Source organism: Triplophysa rosa, linkage group LG3 (genome assembly GCF_024868665.1).
Source record: "Triplophysa rosa linkage group LG3, Trosa_1v2, whole genome shotgun sequence".
NCBI lineage: Eukaryota > Metazoa > Chordata > Actinopteri > Cypriniformes > Nemacheilidae > Triplophysa > Triplophysa rosa.
Genome location: NC_079892.1, coordinates 4,024,802 through 4,042,641, shown reverse-complemented (window position 1 = coordinate 4,042,641; position 17,840 = coordinate 4,024,802). Strand labels below are relative to the sequence as shown.

General features: G+C 37.7%; 1 protein-coding gene across 1 annotated transcript; it reads right to left on the bottom strand.

Moving 5' to 3' along the window:
- Positions 1 to 928: 928 nt before the first annotated feature.
- LOC130551535 (mucin-5B-like) lies at positions 929 to 17,768 on the bottom strand. Its single transcript, XM_057329212.1, has 46 exons — positions 17,664 to 17,768; positions 17,490 to 17,549; positions 16,964 to 16,999; positions 16,624 to 16,888; positions 16,052 to 16,166; positions 15,150 to 15,237; positions 14,801 to 14,883; positions 14,505 to 14,715; positions 14,258 to 14,383; positions 14,037 to 14,154; positions 13,070 to 13,208; positions 12,861 to 12,977; positions 12,520 to 12,589; positions 12,249 to 12,383; positions 11,929 to 12,096; positions 11,734 to 11,828; positions 11,520 to 11,649; positions 11,153 to 11,393; positions 11,001 to 11,041; positions 10,802 to 10,905; positions 10,481 to 10,632; positions 10,259 to 10,397; positions 9,942 to 10,052; positions 9,553 to 9,732; positions 9,224 to 9,463; positions 8,903 to 9,059; positions 8,444 to 8,575; positions 6,688 to 8,310; positions 6,418 to 6,575; positions 6,104 to 6,278; positions 5,744 to 5,979; positions 5,430 to 5,613; positions 5,015 to 5,192; positions 4,656 to 4,840; positions 4,365 to 4,434; positions 4,110 to 4,234; positions 3,983 to 4,014; positions 3,679 to 3,826; positions 3,357 to 3,449; positions 3,132 to 3,172; positions 2,904 to 3,023; positions 2,606 to 2,704; positions 2,395 to 2,514; positions 2,242 to 2,281; positions 1,714 to 1,831; positions 929 to 1,416 (listed from the first exon to the last, which is right to left on the bottom strand). The coding sequence occupies exons 1-46, from the start codon at positions 17,740 to 17,742 to the stop codon at positions 1,251 to 1,253; spliced, it is 7,443 nt and encodes a 2,480-aa protein (XP_057185195.1). The 5' UTR covers positions 17,743 to 17,768; the 3' UTR covers positions 929 to 1,250.
- Between the last annotated feature and the right edge of the window lie 72 nt (positions 17,769 to 17,840).

Below are 17,840 nucleotides of genomic sequence, written 5' to 3'. Positions count from 1 at the left end.
ATGAATGTTACAATATCAGGAAACGCAATTCCGCGCAACATTTGAGTATCTTAAGAACACCAGATTCCTTTGTAAGTCATAAGGTAGTCGTAAGGATCACCGTCGAGTCCAGCTGCTTGTAGTTTCAGCAAATAATTGCGTGTTTTAGTCCCGGTTTTTGTTCCTCCTATTGAATGCAGCCATTTTGCCTTAGTTTTACCACTCACGGGAGCGTGTCCCGGCGTGTTCACGTGGGAAAGTGACGTCAATGCATACCCTCTATACTGTAACGCTACTTAAGGATCAATCCGCATGTCCCTACGTTTTGTGGTAGTAGCGGCTTAGGGGTTTTAAAAACGTACTTTCCCCATAAACACAACGACTTGAACGCTAAATACTGTCATTCTTATATTTAAGTCGTTTTTTACCAGTGTAAACGAAGAGAATACATACAAATGGCTAATTTTCTTATTAACTAAACGTAAGTTAATGAATTCAGCTAGTTGTGCTGCTCGCGACAGGCTTGTTTACGTCTTACACACTTTAAAACTAGACGCTAAGTGATCAAATCAAATCAAAGTCATAACATCGATACAGTATACATGTAGGACTGAACGCCATGGAGTAAATTTACTCCAAAAAGTGGTTCGTCGTTCAACAGGTGAGTAGGCGTTTGAAGTATACATTTATTTACAATGCTTTTTATTGGCCACAGTCTGTCACACTGATTTGTTTCCTACATTGACGGGTTAGAATTGGAACTATCGTTAACTATCTTGGTTACTATACAGTAATCATGTGAATTTGTAAACAATTGCAAGGGCAGAAAGAAAGGAGTACGGATGGAAACGTTAAACAGTATTTTACGTTTTTACACACAGCATAATAGTGTAGCGCCCCTAGTGGTTGTGTTTTCACTGGTGCGATGAAGTGTGAAATGATAAACAGTGGTTGTTTATTGTTGCAGGTTGATTACTTTATTGTGTATAAATAATATTTATAGTTTATTGTGCATTAAAATCAACTACTTTATATGTCATTTTATTATTTTGACAGAAGAATGAAGATTATTAAAGAAAACAATTAAGTCACATTAGAGAGAAACGTTAAAGTGATTACAATGAAAGCTTTGCCATAATAATAAAAGCAGGAAGATTTTTTAATTCTTTCACCATTATCTTTTAATCTTGCAAATATTTTTTAAATTGTAATAGAGTCTCATTCAATCAAAGCAAGTTAGGTAGAGGTTGAATTTAGCCACTGTCCAGTCTTCAGTCCTGACACTTGGTCAGCTCGCATTGACAGCTCTCAATGTAGACGTAGTCATGCATGATCTCGCTGTTATCAGAACACTTCAGCTTCACTTGTTTCATGATGGTTTTCAACTCCCGGCAACAAGAACAGCTGTGCATCATTCTGTTTGCCTCCATTGAATACCTGTGCAGGTGTACACAAAATGTCATTAAAACGTGTGACCTTAGTTTGCAGCTTTGTGTGTGTGTTTGTACATTATGAGCCTTTGATCTGTGAAGCTTTACATGCCATGGTTGTCTAGACACAAATAGCAAAATGTTTGGCCAAATAGCTGTATTGTAAGATGTGGCTGTGGAAGGCTTCTTCATATAGCTCAAGACTTTGTAAGACTTTGTAAGTGAGCATTGTACGCTTGTGAAGTTTACTTATGAATGTACGGTTTATTAAAGGATGAAAAAAATCATGTGCACATGCTCTCACATTGATAGGGTGTCACAGTGGCCACTGCAGGACGTCACTTCTATAGGATCGATGGATGTGCAGTCATTTACATTCACACGTGTGGTGTTCTTTATGAGGTTGCAGTCGTTGTGATCACCTAAATGAACAGACATAGGCTTGTAATGGGCTCTATTGAGAAACAGTACATCAGATGCATTGACATTTTCTGATACTTAGAGCTGTTCAACGATTAATTGCAATTAATTGCATCCGGAATAAAAGTTTTGTGTTTACATGATATATGTAATGTGTGCACTGCATGATATAGGCCTATGTAATATGTGCACTGTGCATATTTATTTTGTGTTTATAAACACATACACGTACACATACATGTATCTATTTGCATGAATATATAAATATTTATATACAATTTCATTAAAAAATGATATATTTGATCTTGTTCTGTCTTTTACAAATAAATCCCACATAGACGTGATTATTTAATTGTTTTTTACTGTTTTAAAACTTTACTATTAGTGGCAAAAGATTAAATGGATATCTTACAGATTTGACAACATCCATCTACATCCAGTCTCTCAGTCCCCTGTATAAGACATCACAACCAAACACATTTTCTTAATCATCAGTCAAATGTAAGTCATACCTCATACAAAATACAGTATAAGAATGTCATGTTTGGCTACATATAGTACTTACGGGCAAACAGTCATCTGCATTGAATTCAGGGCATTGTGTTGTTATCTTTTCTATTAAAAATGACCCATCGACTTCATGGCAGGTCAAAGTCTTGCATGCGGATCTGTGCACTTCTCCAACCTAATAAAACAAAAGTCAGGGTGGATGAAGACTAAAGAACAAAGATTCTTTGGCTGAAATAGAAGGTTAAGAAAAGAAAATGTTTGTGTACCCTGAGAATTTGTATGGTGTTGTTGGCGCCTTGGTAGATGCATCCCGATGGCTTACATGTTGCGCAACACTCTCCTTCCACCCTCACCTCTTCAAAACCCTTTGGTGTGCAAAGTTGACAGTTGATTGTCACATTGACTAAATCCATTAAAATGGACAATATCACGATGAATGAACTTCTTTGATCATTTCAAAAATTTTAACATTGGACCCTCATATTCTATTAAATTCACCTTCCTCAAGTATTGTTTTTCATGAATTGACGTAACCCATTCGAAAGCATAAATAGTCATTATTACCTCACCACAAGGTTCACACATCATTGGGAAACATTGCACAACATGTAGGTTAGTCTCTGGGTCTCTTTCCATTTCACATCTGCAATGGTTGCATGGATCTGAGGGGATTTTAATGCCAGGCTAGAGAAAAAGAGAAAAAGGGAAACGTGAACCCAGCGCTACAAAGCCTAAAGTGTTTGATTTGTTGGTTATACACATTAGGTTCTTCTGAAAGGTTCTTATACTCACTTTGTACTCATTGCCATTGTACACGCAGACATCTTTGGGAACTGATCAGAAAAAAATATGTTAGAAATAGTTTAATTATTGAAACAATTAAATTATTATATATTTGCCAATTTATAGTGTTGTGTAGAACAAATTCAGCTCAATACCAACACTGTAAAGGTTGCTGTGTGTACAATTATTTGATCTTTGATGTAAGTCATAAACATAACATAATCATAAACTTACCACAGGCTGGACAGCAACCCTCCCCAGATGCATTTGTTGCAAACTCGTATCCCACATCACATTTCTTGCTAAGACACAACTCGATATTGCACTCTGATTTTAGAAAAAGAGGGCATTTTTAAAGAAAATTGTTAAATATTTTATTGCATTTTTAGGCATTTATGTCTGTTTAATTTAAAGGTTGCACTATGTGTTATGTAAAAAGGGTCATATATGTCTGCCTTATTTTTGTCTGTTTAGTCTTATTCTTTAGTTCGAATTAAGTCAATCACATTGAATAAAGAGGAATATTAGGAATATTAGGCTTGTACTGATAATTTACCACAGGTTGGACAGCAGTTTCTCAAAGTTGTTTTGTATTCTTCACCACATGGCTCTATACTTGGACATATAACGGGCTCTTTCACAACACCAAAGCTCTCATCAGAACATTTATATGTTGTACAGCCAATGGTCCATGTATCTCCGGGCTACAGAAGGGAAAATATGTAGACAATTGTTAGGTATTGTAATGAAAGTCTGTTCAAATCCTTTTTGTTTGTTTTAGAATGAGTAAAATCACTTAAGCCTATGGTTTCATTCTTATTTGGAGAGAGCATTAGCGCTAAATGCCATGTAAATTATACCTGTCTAGGTGATCCATCAGGGCCGATGCAATCTGCAAATATGGGATTAAAACACATAAACAAAGATATTACATCAAGGTGCATTAATCTTACATACAGAAAACGTAAATAAAGTAGCATTTCTTACCGCAGTTAGCTGTACATGTATCTGACGTTGAACTAAATAGATAGGTGTTATCTGGGCAGAAACAGCCTTCTGTAAACCTTGTTTCGTTCCTTTGACACTCTTTGTCCACAAACATTTCATTGTATCTGGTTGTAAATTGAAAAATACAATAGAAGCACATATCAGATGTGTTAAATAAAGTGAATTTAGCATGTGCTTTTACATTTTCACAACACACCGAGGACTGTTGTTTGCATGGATATGCAGTTGTTTTACCTTGAACTGCAAGTTTTTTCCACTTTAGGCCCACATGCCTTGTAGACTTTGTGATTGGAGCACTTGTTGTCTAATATGGAAACCAACAATAATTGAGACTTTTAATGATCTGTAATTTGATATGCAACAATTTATGTTTATATGAACAATAATATGTTCAATCTATTTAACTGGCTAATAAAAGACTTCTTAAAAGTTTGGCTCCTCAGTTCAAGTTCATTGGGTTTAACGTTTTTTTTTTTAATTGACTGTTTCTGTGCTTGGTTGGTTCTTGCTGTGTTCACTTCTTACCACAGAGCCCGTTGAGTTCAGTTGCGTTTCTCCAGTCGACACAGACGGATGCCTCACCACACTGCCGTGCGTAGGCCTCCAGACTGGTGCAGACTAACGATGGAGTTTTCTTGTTGCACACGTCATATTTACATGCCTCATAAAAGCTTTGATATGGAATGACTTCATGGCACTTGTTGAACAAACTGAAAAAATAGCATTAAAAATTTTTGGTAAACATTTAAACTCGAACGCTGTAAATTGTCAATTATATCTGTTTGTCATGTTTTCATAGTACTTTTTTCTAAATTTGTTTCTGTTCGTTTTTCAACAGTTTCTACATAGTGAAATGAATGAATGTGCGGTCATCTCTGCCTTACTCGCTTTTGATGAGCTCGCAGGCTTCTGCTGTACAGGTGGGTGGGACTTCAGGTGGCTGTTGTGGGGGGGTTTGACATTCTGGGGTGGCTGCCCACAGTTGTGCCATATGCTCACATGATTCGTCAGTTTTTCCATCAGGACGTCTGCAGTCGTTTGTTGGATCATTGTCACAGACCCCTTAAATCACCAACAGAATTGTATTATTTGAATAGACAAGCTCAAATCACGATAGTTATATAAATTGTGACAAGGCCAGCTTATGGTATGTCAGGAAATTGAGATGCAAAACTAACAGGATTCCTAAATTTCGTTGTAGAAGCAAACATGAAATAAAGTATTGTAGACAGATGTAAAATAATTGCACATCTTTATCATCTTCGTGTTTTTGATAGGAGAGCTCTAATGTGTACTCACCACATTGTCCCTCTGTATTACCATTAAAGTTGGAAAATGGAAGTTTGATCTCAAAGCCATGATGATTAACTAATATCTCAGCTTTGATTTCAGGGATGTTTAAAGTCACTGCCATTCCAGAGGATGTGATGATGAAGGCTTCATTCATGAAGGTTGGGATCTTCATAACATCATTGACAAAGACCTGTAAGTATTTAAATGACATTATGTTGCAATGTGCCAAAACCGACAAGCAGATTAGTGTTCTATGGAAGACAGTCAAACGTGTTCGGAGCAACATTTTCTGTTCCGGGTGAACTATGCCTTTCACTCACCTGGATCTGTTCGCTGTCGCTAGTCATCTTGACTTTATAGGATTTGTAATTCACAACCACATATTCAGGGCAAGCAAAATTACTTGCACTGTTACAGTAATAGTTCTTAACGTAGACACTGATGTCATGTTTTGGAACGATTTCTCGGACCAATACGTAGGAACAGTTCCCTTGGAAAGTGTAATATTTTCCGTCAAAAGTTTTATAATGAGGATCACCCCAGCCACTGCATTTACCTGTTGTTTTAGAAAACAAATTGAAGCAAGGTAAATAGAATATCTTCCCAAGCACAATGGTTAATTGTTTGGTTAGAACCATTATCATTTATATGCAAAATAAAAAAAACATATGTAAACTTACATGGACACTCATATTTGTAGCAGCAGTTATTGTTATAATACACCTTCTCGGGTGTAAGTTCATTGGCACATGTAGGTATTTGGGCATCATTTGGATCACACTGTGCAGGGCTTGACGTGACATGGCCATCTATGCATGTTTTCGTGCTACATTCATCAGTCCATGATTCTCCATTCTGTTAGAAATTAATAAAATATCACAAATATCTAAAGATCCCAAATTACCTACAGTTTTAAACATTTTCTTCTTTGCAGTGTATATTATGCAATTGAAATTTGTACATAACTATGGCTGCTTGTTTGTTTTCAGGTTACCTTTCGATTGACATCAGTACAATCTCTGGCAACTGTTGATAGTGTAACTGTAGTGGTTTGATGACACGGTTTCTGCGTTACTTGACTAGTACAGCTAGAGCTGCAGTAAGCAAAGTAACACCAGTCTGCTTTATCAGTTTGGTTGTATATGACAGACCCTGTTTATTTATAAAAAATGCAGAAGTACAGAGTAACATTGTTAATGTTTAAAAATACCTGAAATACCAAAAGCAAGTTTAATGGAGAAAATATTGTGAAAGGGGTATTTACCTGGTGCAAATGTTTGATTTGCATATGTGCAAGAACATGTTTCTTGGGGTAAGGTGGCATGAGTTTGTGGTCTAGTTGATTCTGTTTGCACTATAAACTCTGTTGTCGGTTGTGTTGGAGGTGTACCAGTAGTTACAGCGGCCGTTGATGGTTGTGTTGTTGCTTCTGTTGAAGGCCGTGTAGTGGGTTGTGTTGATGGAGTACCAGTAGTTTCAGTGGTCGTTGATGGTTGTGTGGTTGCTTCTGTTGAAGGCCGTGTAGTGGGTTGTGTTGATGGAGTACCAGTAGTTTCAGTGGTCGTTGATGGTTGTGTGGTTGCTTCTGTTGAAGGCCGTGTAGTGGGTTGTGTTGATGGAGTACCAGTAGTTTCAGTGGTCGTTGATGGTTGTGTTGTTGCTTCTGTTGAAGGCTGTGTAGTGGGTTGTGTTGATGGAGTACCAGTAGTTTCAGTGGTCGTTGATGGTTGTGTGGTTGCTTCTGTTGAAGGCCGTGTAGTGGGTTGTGTTGATGGAGTACCAGTAGTTTCAGTGGTCGTTGATGGTTGTGTTGTTGCTTCTGTTGAAGGCTGTGTAGTGGGTTGTGTTGATGGAGTACCAGTAGTTTCAGTGGTCGTTGATGGTTGTGTGGTTGCTTCTGTTGAAGGCCGTGTAGTGGGTTGTGTTGATGGAGTACCAGTAGTTTCAGTGGTCGTTGATGGTTGTGTTGTTGCTTCTGTTGAAGGCTGTGTAGTGGGTTGTGTTGATGGAGTACCAGTAGTTTCAGTGGTCGTTGATGGTTGTGTGGTTGCTTCTGTTGAAGGCCGTGTAGTGGGTTGTGTTGATGGAGTACCAGTAGTTTCAGTGGTCGTTGATGGTTGTGTTGTTGCTTCTGTTGAAGGCTGTGTAGTGGGTTGTGTTGATGGAGTACCAGTAGTTTCAGTGGTCGTTGATGGTTGTGTGGTTGCTTCTGTTGAAGGCCGTGTAGTGGGTTGTGTTGATGGAGTACCAGTAGTTTCAGTGGTCGTTGATGGTTGTGTTGTTGCTTCTGTTGAAGGCTGTGTAGTGGGTTGTGTTGATGGAGTACCAGTAGTTACAGTGGTCGTTGATGGTTGTGTTGTTGCTTCTGTTGAAGGCTGTGTAGTGGGTTGTGTTGGTGGTGTACCAGTAGATACAGTTGTCGTTGATGGTTGTGTTGTTGCTTCTGTTGAAGGTTGTATAGTGGGTTGTGTTGGAGGTGGAGTACTAATAGTTTTAGTGGTTCTTGGTGGTTGTGTTGTTGCTTCTGTAGGAGGTTTTGTAGTGGGTTGTCTTGGAGTTGGACCAGGAGTTACAGTGGTCGTTGATGGCTGTGTTGTTGCTTCTCCAAGTGGTTGTGTTGTTGCTTGTGTTTGTTCGGGTTGAATAGTAAAAGTGAATGGTGGAGCTGTTGTGGTGCATGTTTCAATAGTTCTGTTTATTGTTCCATCTGGTCCACACACAGCAATGAAACACATGCCATACCCATCTGTGGTGTGATACACAGTTTCTCCAACTTTGAACTCTTTCCCATCATAAACACATACAGGAGCACACTGTGGCTCTGTAACACATTTTCTGGTTTCCTCTTTTAAAAATGGCCTGTCTGAAGGGCACTGAGGAAAACACCCTAATAATAAAATGGGCAGAATTAGTATAGATTGCACAGGTATTTGTAGAATCATATAAAAAGGCATTTGTGGTTAATTCTTTCAGAAGTTCTGTAAATTAACATCTTTTTAGAGATTTCAAAATAGTCATACCTTCTAGGAGAGGAATTTGATTGGAGCAGGTCCCTGATGGGTTTCCGCATGTTTTCATGCAGGTTGAACCACAGGTTTTATAATGCCATTCACATTCACCCGGTGGGTTGTTGTAGTACTCACAGAATAAAGCTGCAAAAGCATCCTTTCAGTCAGTATTGTCATTTTTAGTAGTCAAAACATCACTTATGGCATATGTATGAAAATCGTATTAATAAGGTTTAATGGTAAGCTTCTGGATAGGGACTTTGAAGTCTTAGCAACAGTGTGGTGTTATTTTGTTGACTCATTGTGTTTATCAGATTTTATGCTGATTTCATATTGTAATTTTAGTTTCAAGGATAGATCACTATAATTCTTTAAATTTCAGGGTTTTTTAAACATTCAAGACATGGCCCTGTAACAACCTTCCTTTGAAACAAGTAGCCACAGCCACCCCAGAAGAGTTTTGGGACTTACGACAAATGTTTGGACTCCGCCATGCAATACAAGCTCCTTTTTTACGGCATTCAGCAGCGTACGCAGTCACTGCGGTACAGAAACATTCGCAGTCCCCCCCAGTGTCACAAGCACAGGTGTCTCTTACACAGGCATCATAGTATGGGGCAGAGTCCACCTAGAGACAAGAGACCCCAAGAACTTTATAACAGTAGATTATTGTCATTTATTACATGCATGAATCAACAATGGCTAATGAATGTGAAGGATCCATGTAAATCTGAGAAGTTCAGTTATAAAAACTAAATGACTTTTGGTTGCAATCTAGGCAAAGATACATACATGTGAATGGCAATCTTTGAATACGTTGCTTGTAATGATGCTGCACTGTTTGATGGCCCAGGCACTCCGGTGTGGGTTTTTCTCACAAGGATTCATCAAGCTGTTCACTTCCGGGCAGCTGGACGTCACTTTCCAGCTACTTCCAAACACCACTGCATCTGTGACCTCTTCTCCATCGTGCTTCACAAAGTCGTTATTTGCGTTGCTGTCAAAGTTTCCACACAGTCCACAAACCTTGCCCTGCATAGAGATCATATGAACATTTAGGTGAGTGGGTGAAGAAAGGGTTAAGGGAGGCTATGTGTAGTGTATGTAGTGGTTACGCATACCTTAAAGTTTGGATGGAGTTGGAGCATCAGACTTGTTTTGCCGTCCCAAATTAAGTTTAAAAGCTGTCTGACCTCTATGATAATGTGTGCTCCCACAGAATGGATTTGATATTGGTAATCGGTTCCATTGCTTTCGACAACTTTGACTCCATCAGGTTCGGATAAAATCACCTTGTATCTCTACAGGATTTGAAAAGTAAGTTGCAGTGAGACTGGTAATTGCATTTAGTTGGATTTCTAGTAAATCATGTAGTTTTAAAATGGCTAGGTTTTTGCTTTATCGTTTGTGAACCACATTTATTAATATAATAAAATAGTTATAGTATTTTGCACATTTACATACTGTTATTCTCTATTCATGCTGACTATAAACAATGAACTAGCCTCACCCCGAAGAAAAGATTGATGGATTTTGAGCAAATGGAACTGGAGCTGCCACAGGGAATGTTCTCTGTTACAAGGCGAAACCCATATGGGCTCTGGTCGGTATTGCAGTGATCCTAGAGTGTTCCAGAATGTTTCAGGTCAGATGTTATAAATACTTTCCATAAAACATATTGACAGTTTTCCAGCTTAATGATTAAAAAGCATCATACAAAAACACCATTCATTGGCTTTACATATGCTCAGAAACAGAATTTGAAACTGTTTTAACAATTTGAATATTTGTAAAGTCAAATTAAAGTATAAGCTGATGTAAACATACATGTGCTAGGATGTATTCACAGTCTCCATGGTAAGAATATCTCTTGCCGTCGAAAGTCTGGAAATGACCTTCCCCGTAGATGGTGCAGCTGCCATAGCATTCCTTATCCGTACAAGCCCATATCCCGCTCTTGCATGTGCTAAAAAATAAAGAGATAAAAGATAGAGATTAAAAAGTGATTTGTTGATCTCTTGTACTACATTGATCCAATGAATGGCTCACCAGGTGTTGCATTCATCTTGAATCTGGTTCCCAGGTGAATAAGTTAATCCATCGTGGGTACAGGGGCAATTATCTATCTCCACACACCCGCCTTTTCCATCAGCAAGAAGGTGATCTGGGCACATACAACCTGATACACACCCAGTGCTCACCTGTCGCCGAAAGAAAGCAAGAATGTAAGTGTTTTTCCTCAGCTGCTTTCAAAGAGCCTGATTCAGTAGCAACCAATACATTATGGATAATGTCCATGCTTTATCCACGCTTATCTTTATATAACCCAAACGATCAACCCGTCCATCCACCTAATGCGTGTTAACTCACACAGTTGTTTAGATCTTGACTTTGACATGTCCTGTGACACTCTGTCCCTTTCTTTCCATGTTCGGTGACCGAGCAGTTGACGTAGACCATTGGAGCCACACATTCTAAAAACAAAACACGCATGTATGAAGAGTCTAAAATTGTTGTACCGTACCAGTGTTTTCATTAGTTGTATTTAGTGGTGGTGGTCGGAGCTCACCTTTTTGACCGGAGCAGTGCAGTTTGCCATAAGTGCAGGTGCTACAACATGACAAAATGGTGCATATCATAAACTATTACATACCGATGTTATCAAGAGCAACTGGGTTTTTGTCAACAGTGCATCGAGGGTGTGAAATGTGAAATTCATACCATTTAGCACCATCTACGTAGATGGACCCATCAGGGACAATGACCTGGTTGTCATAGTAACAAGGGCACTGCTCCGCTTGCACACAGGTGCCTGCATCATTGAGATAGGTGCCCTCAAGACAAACACAGCCATCTACAGGTGTGAATGATGCTTTGCAAGAGTAATCCTTCCCACGACAGGTGTTGGGACAGCTGGTGGTGTTGTAGGAATACTTCATGTTGTTTGAACACACGTTTGATTCTGTGAGCAGCAGACATGTTTGTTTATTATTGCAATGGTCTAAAAGTACTGCAAAATGATGTGAATGACACCAATAATGCAAGAACAGAATATTGTTGTTATTGTTTTGTTAATGAAATATCTCACCACAGGGGTATGAATCCATCCATCCCTGGATAACGACCCCTCTCGCAGCACAGGCGTGGGCGTAGGAGGAGAGGGCGGCACACATACACTTCCCGATATCAGCACACTTACAGGTGTCATAAATGCACCTCTGCAGAAGATGAAGCCCAAACATGAAGGTGAGCAAATATGTCTTGTATACACGTATATTTAAGAAAACAAGTGTGAATCTTACTTGATAGTATGTCTTAGGACATATTTCTGAATGACACGAGGAGAAGGTTCCATTTGGGTTTGTGAGACGGGAGCACCAGTCCTTTGCAAGTTTTTCTGATGAACAAAAAAGAATATTCCACTAAAGTTAACACTGCTTGTCGTTTAGAATGTTCTGTATGCTCTCATAATGATTTTGATGTTGTAGTGCAAGTACCTCTTTCCACACTCAGACTGCAGGGGTTGTTGAACGTGTTTTCAATGTCTGTACAACCGTATTGGTTTTTTTTCCAAAAGTTGACAAAGGTTGTTGGTGTTCCCTCTGTAAGGCCTGATTGTGTTTTGAAGTCATCTGATTGGATGTCATTATAGTTCCCACACAGACCTGAATAGAACAACAATAGTCATCATTAAACTAGACGGACAAAATTCTGTTTATCTTTATACGTTTGTCTTTTATTGAGAGCATGAGGTCATTACTTTAAAACAGCAAAAAAATATATGCGTTCTTTAGCACAACCAAATGACAAAACTCACCACTAAATTTGCCTTTCTCTGTAGCGCTGGCTACAATATACAACTGCATGATTGGAGTCAGTTGGATCTCTAGGCGAAGACCCTTCATATCAGCGATAATATAGGAAGAGGTGGGTTGGAAGATGACTACATTCTCTGTGATAGAAACGTTTGGGTAAGAAATGAAACTTAAGAATGAAGATTCACTTAATCATGTGCATTTCTAAGAAGAAATTTCTTTTTTTGTCTCACACTGAGGTTAGAGAATGTTTCTCATATTTGACGAACCCACCTGTGAAGATCGGAAACCCACTTGAAGCGATTCCATTTAGTGTGACAGTCCCACTGGGCGAAAAATTTATCTGTTTAAAAGTAAAAACAGTTTTGACCAAAGTTGAGAAGCAGAGCGAAGAAAGATTGTTATTAAATAAAGGTATTTAGACTAGATTATGTAGTATGTACACAAAATGCACAGTATGCAAGTTCTCCATCCGTGAGATACCCAGCTCACCTGATTTAACGTCCAGTTTACAGAGGCCCACAATGCAATTCAGTGGAATTTTAGAATTTAAAATATATGGAATTTATGACATGCTAAAATAAATATAAGAAAATAAAATAATAAACACTCACAGTTGTCAATCTGTTCCCCAACATGATCAGCGAAACTGAATTTAGACATGTGTCTGCTCGGGTCGGCTCACACACTGCCAGATTTCCAATTACGGCAATATTACTGTCATTGGAGTGCTGAAAAAACAATTTTTGTGAAGGAAAATTTGTGATTTCAGTCAGTATTTAGTAATAGCTGATGTGCATTTGTTGAATTGACAGTCGCAGACCTTAGTAAGGGTGTAGTCACAGTTGCCATTAAAGCTGAAGCTTTTTCCATCATATGTGGTGATGTGAGAGCCTCCCACAACAGAACAGATTCCAGGACATTCTAGATCCGTACAAGTCCAGTATCCAGCAGCACACACGCTGTCACAATACGCCAACAATGTTATCACTGTATAATCAACATTTGACGTAGACATGCACTCAAAAAAATGAACTGTCGCTGCTGTTAGTTTTACTTAACCCATCCTTGTTCGCATAAAGTACATAAGAATGCAAGTAACTGAATTAATGTAACTTAACTATGTTATTTATACTAAAAATTTAGATCTGTCAGCTTTACTTAACAAGTGTTTGACTGGTAAACTAGAACCCAAAACCCTATAATATTGGACCTATTGTTGAGTTTACTTAATATAAACAAGTTAATTCAACATGACTGGTTGAGGGGGATTTTCAGTTCCCAGCATGCTTTGCGTAAGAATGCATTTAGGCAGTACATTTCGAAATTTATTGTTATTTTAAGTGTTTTTCAGTAAAGAAAAAAGACTTGTTTGTGCTTAATGTTCATTTATCTTTGAGGTTTAAAAGAGTATTTTTTAGTTTTAAGATTGCCATTGTTTAGAAGAGTGGTACATATGCTTAGTCTGTGAGAGGTTAAAGCGCGCCCATGATGTCTATTGCATCATTCAATGAGCTTTAACTGTGCTAATGCCAGTACTGAGATGTCTCTCATCTTTGCTCATTGTGTATATACTGTATATAAGTTATGTATGACAACAAAAAGTACCATTGAGAAGGATAAATATTGAGTTCAATTAACTTAAAATTACTGGTACAATCGTAATGGTTTGGATTTACTCAAAAACGTTTTGTCAACATTACTTAAATTTATTTTGTTCATACAACTAAAGTGTAATTTCAACAATAAATTCAACAAATCAAATTTTTGAGTGTGTGTTACTGACTTACCATGATTTACATGCCTGTTCGTATGACTCTCCTGTCTGGTATATTCTTCCCTCGTGGACACATGGACACTCACTTATGAGAACACACCCACCATTGCCAATGTCATCTTCCACGGTGCCTGAAACAACAGAAATCAGAGTTAATTGTTAAATCTGCCCTGTTACTCATTGTAAAATATATTTTCATAAAGGAACATCTTTGTTTCAAAAGCAGATTCTTACCGTCAGGGCAGAAACAGCCATCTACACAGTGATCTGTACACAACAGGCTTCCATCTGGATCTGAGCAGGTGTTTTTGCACGGCCCGCCACACTCCATGTATTCCATGTTCAGTGGACATTTCTTTGCTGCTCAACAAAACGGTTTGTCAGACACACTCGTCATTGCTGCTCTGAATATCCTACATAATTAAAGCAAGTACAGTATACCGTGATAATGTGTACATAATCTTCCAGAAATCATACTCACGACAGAGTTGGTCTGTTCTCCATGTCCCCGGCTTGCCACCAGCGTGTGCGCACTGTCGTGATATTTCTGTGAGCGTGTTGCAGACGCACTCCTGGTTGCCATGACATTGACACAGATCGTCTGAGCAAACTTTCTCAAACGAACTCATGTCCAGCACACGGCGACAGTCGTCGAACCCTGAACGCTGGATATACTCCTGGCACATGTTTGCCTGAAAAAAAATGCTTTTAGAAGACTCTTACAAAGGTAACAGTCCCACAATCTTTTCACATAATTTCAAAAGTCTTGATTTTTACCTGGCTGTCACACTGTTCGTTGGGCTGTAATGTAACATTTTCACAGGGTTCAGCTGATAAAGACACCTTCCATTTGTCTGGACCTGATGTTAAATAGACCCCATGTTAAATGTATCAGGTATTTAAACTATTAAACATATTAGGGATATTAAAATGTGTTATGTTTGTATAGCCATTTTAGACAGATTGTAAATATGAGAACATGGCGCTAGGGCATGGGGCTAGCAACACCAGAATAACAGGTTTGATACCCATGGGATGAATGTACAGATAAAATGTAAAAACCTGAATGCAAGTCTCTTTATTAGGCCCTAAATTAAAAGAAAATATTCTTAACTAGGTGATTTACCAATGAGAGAAATATCATTTCTCTTGTTGCCATTGAAGTCTCCACAGAGTCCGCATGTTTGGCCTCGGTACTTTTCAGCAAGTTGAATCTGGGGGAAGAAAATAAATAATGTTATAATAAAAAAAGACTATTATTGTTATTATGAATATTTTAAGATATAAATTATCTAATTTAATTCTCTCTTTTCCGTATTTGATTTTTAGTCCTACTTGATGTTTAACGTATCGACTCTTTATTAAAATAAATTACATTGAACCCTTAAAGGGATAGTTCACCCAAAAAGGAAAATTCTGTCATCATTTACTCACCCTCTTGTCATTTCAAACCTTTCTTTCTTTCTTTCATTCTTTCTTTCTTTCTTTCTTTCTTTCTTTCTTTCTTTCTTTCTTTCTTTCTTTCTTTCTTTCTTTCTTTCTTTCTTTCTTTCTTTCTTTCTTTCTTTCATCCACAGAACACAGAATTACATATTTTAAAGAAAGCTGGTAACCGAACAGCACTGGCCCCCATTCACTTCTATTGCATGGACACAAAACCAATGCAAGTGAATGGGGGCCAGTTAACATTCTTCAAAATATCTTCTTTTGTGTCCTGCAGAAGAAAGAAAGTCATACAGGTTTGAAATGACAAGAGCGTAAGTAAATGATGACTGAATTTTTATTTTTGGGTGAACTATCAATTAAAGCCTTTTGTGTTTGCACAAAAGTAAAATAGTCATCATGCATTTGTGAAGAACCTGAGGCCTTCTGCAATTTAATCAGAGAAACCAGGCCGCCGGATAAAACCCTCTTTGTTTCCTCTTATCTGCGATAAACAGATTTTGCCAGTTTCACAGATTTCATTTGGCCTGTCGATGGCAAATATTGCTGTGATCTTCTCGAAGATTCAGTAATAATACACCGTACCACTACAGACTGGTCTGCTTCCTCCCAAAAGACAGTCGCACCATATCTGGAGATCTTAGCACTTGATAAGCTTCCCTCGATTTTAATTCCATTCTGATTGATCGGAATAGACACCCTGCAACAAAAAAGAAGTTTCAATAGTTACTAATATGTCAGACAAAAATAAATTGGCTTTATTATAACCCTTCTTTCAAACTGGATTTTACTACGGTGAAATACTGGAAATTGTAACTAATTGTTGTGCAAACAAAAATGTAAAAAAATCTTGAGAAATATAATTAATAACAAACTGTTGTTTTAATTATTTGAATTATACGTGCCATTTTCTAACTAAACAAACTATAAATATATATATTTGACTATGTTTAAATGTATGCATTTTCCAAATGTTTTTATCCTAAGCTATTTGCCGTGCATTGAATACATTGGGAATTAAACCCATGATCTTGGTGTTGCTAACATAGTGATAAGAAAGAAAGAATTTGCTTTATTTAATTGACCAAATAATAATCCCATTATTTTAACATTACAAATTCAACTCATTTTAACGGCTAAGTAAAAGAAAAACTCACACTTGGTCGTCCATGAAGATGTTGCCATCCCTTAGTTTGATGACTGTTCCCTCCAGCTGTATTGTGATTAAGTTGAATGCGGCGGAGCCATTCACAATCTTTCTTTGCATTTGGATGTTAAAATCAGAAACAGCGGTGTCGCACATCACGGCCAGAACGTAGTTACACGTGTCAGCCATTTGAAAGAAATGACCATCAAATGTCTTGAAGTGGAAATTTCCCCATGTGCTGCAGATGGTGGATTGATGACCAAAATCTGGTCCAGCTGATTCAAGAGAGTTTATTAATATGTGATTGTTTTGCAAAATTACACAATTTAGTCTGAAAAGATTTTAAATACCTGTTGTTATCAATAGATTCGGTGTGGTGGGGAGCACTAAAAGCAGAAGACAAAAGATATTGTCGGGGTTTTTGACATACTTAAAGCTTTTAATATTACTAAGATTATTATGCAGTACATTGGTTGTATACAGGTACATAAATAAAACTCAACATATTGAGTTTGACTTATGTAAAAAGTTGACGTTTAATTATTTGTATTTCATGTACAGTTTTCTGATTTAATTTAGACAAACAGTGGGATGCATATATATAGATCTTTAACATCTTATTTAACTCTATTTTCTATATTCTCCTCTATGTGCACAGTCTTTGGAGTATACCAGATTAACATTTCACTGCACGTTGTACATGTTTACAAAGTGTATGTGACAAATAAAATCTTGAATCTAACGCTTGAAATACACTGAAATATTTATGATTTTAAAAATAAATTGAGACCGAGCATCTAAAGCTAATCTAGAGCTTTTTACATTACAAATCAACACGATTGGTTTGCAATACTCAGCACACTATGAATCAATTACCTGTCGTTGACCAAAAAACATCTGTTGGCTCTGTCGAGTCCGCAACATCGAGGAAAAATTCTTTACACAAAAAGATAGAGACAAATATTTACAGTGAAATATCGATTTTTTTTATTTCAAGAAAGTTTTCTTTTTTCTAAACGAGTGATGTGTATTTTGTTTTAGTTTGCTAACCTGCTTGTGTTGACTGGAGCCCCAGTAGTAGTATAGCCCATCTGAGCATCCTCATTTGGGACATCCTCACGGTCCCCATAGAGACTACGTATCTGTTCTGCTCGAGCTAACATGTCGTCCCATCAGTGCTTACCTATTTATAATGCCATTCAGTTTGCTTTCATTTGTGATCAGAAG

Excerpts from the sequence above, each read along its gene's own strand:
- LOC130551535 (XM_057329212.1), bottom strand. The coding sequence starts at position 17,742 with ATGGGGACCGTGAGGATGTCCCAAATGAGGATGCTCAGATGGGCTATA. Across the intron at positions 12,978-13,069 it reads GTGACTACACCCTTACTAAG|CACTCCAATGACAGTAATAT; the intron begins GTCTGCGACTGT and ends TTGTTTTTTCAG. Across the intron at positions 5,614-5,743 it reads GCGACAGCGAACAGATCCAG|GTCTTTGTCAATGATGTTAT; the intron begins GTGAGTGAAAGG and ends AAATACTTACAG.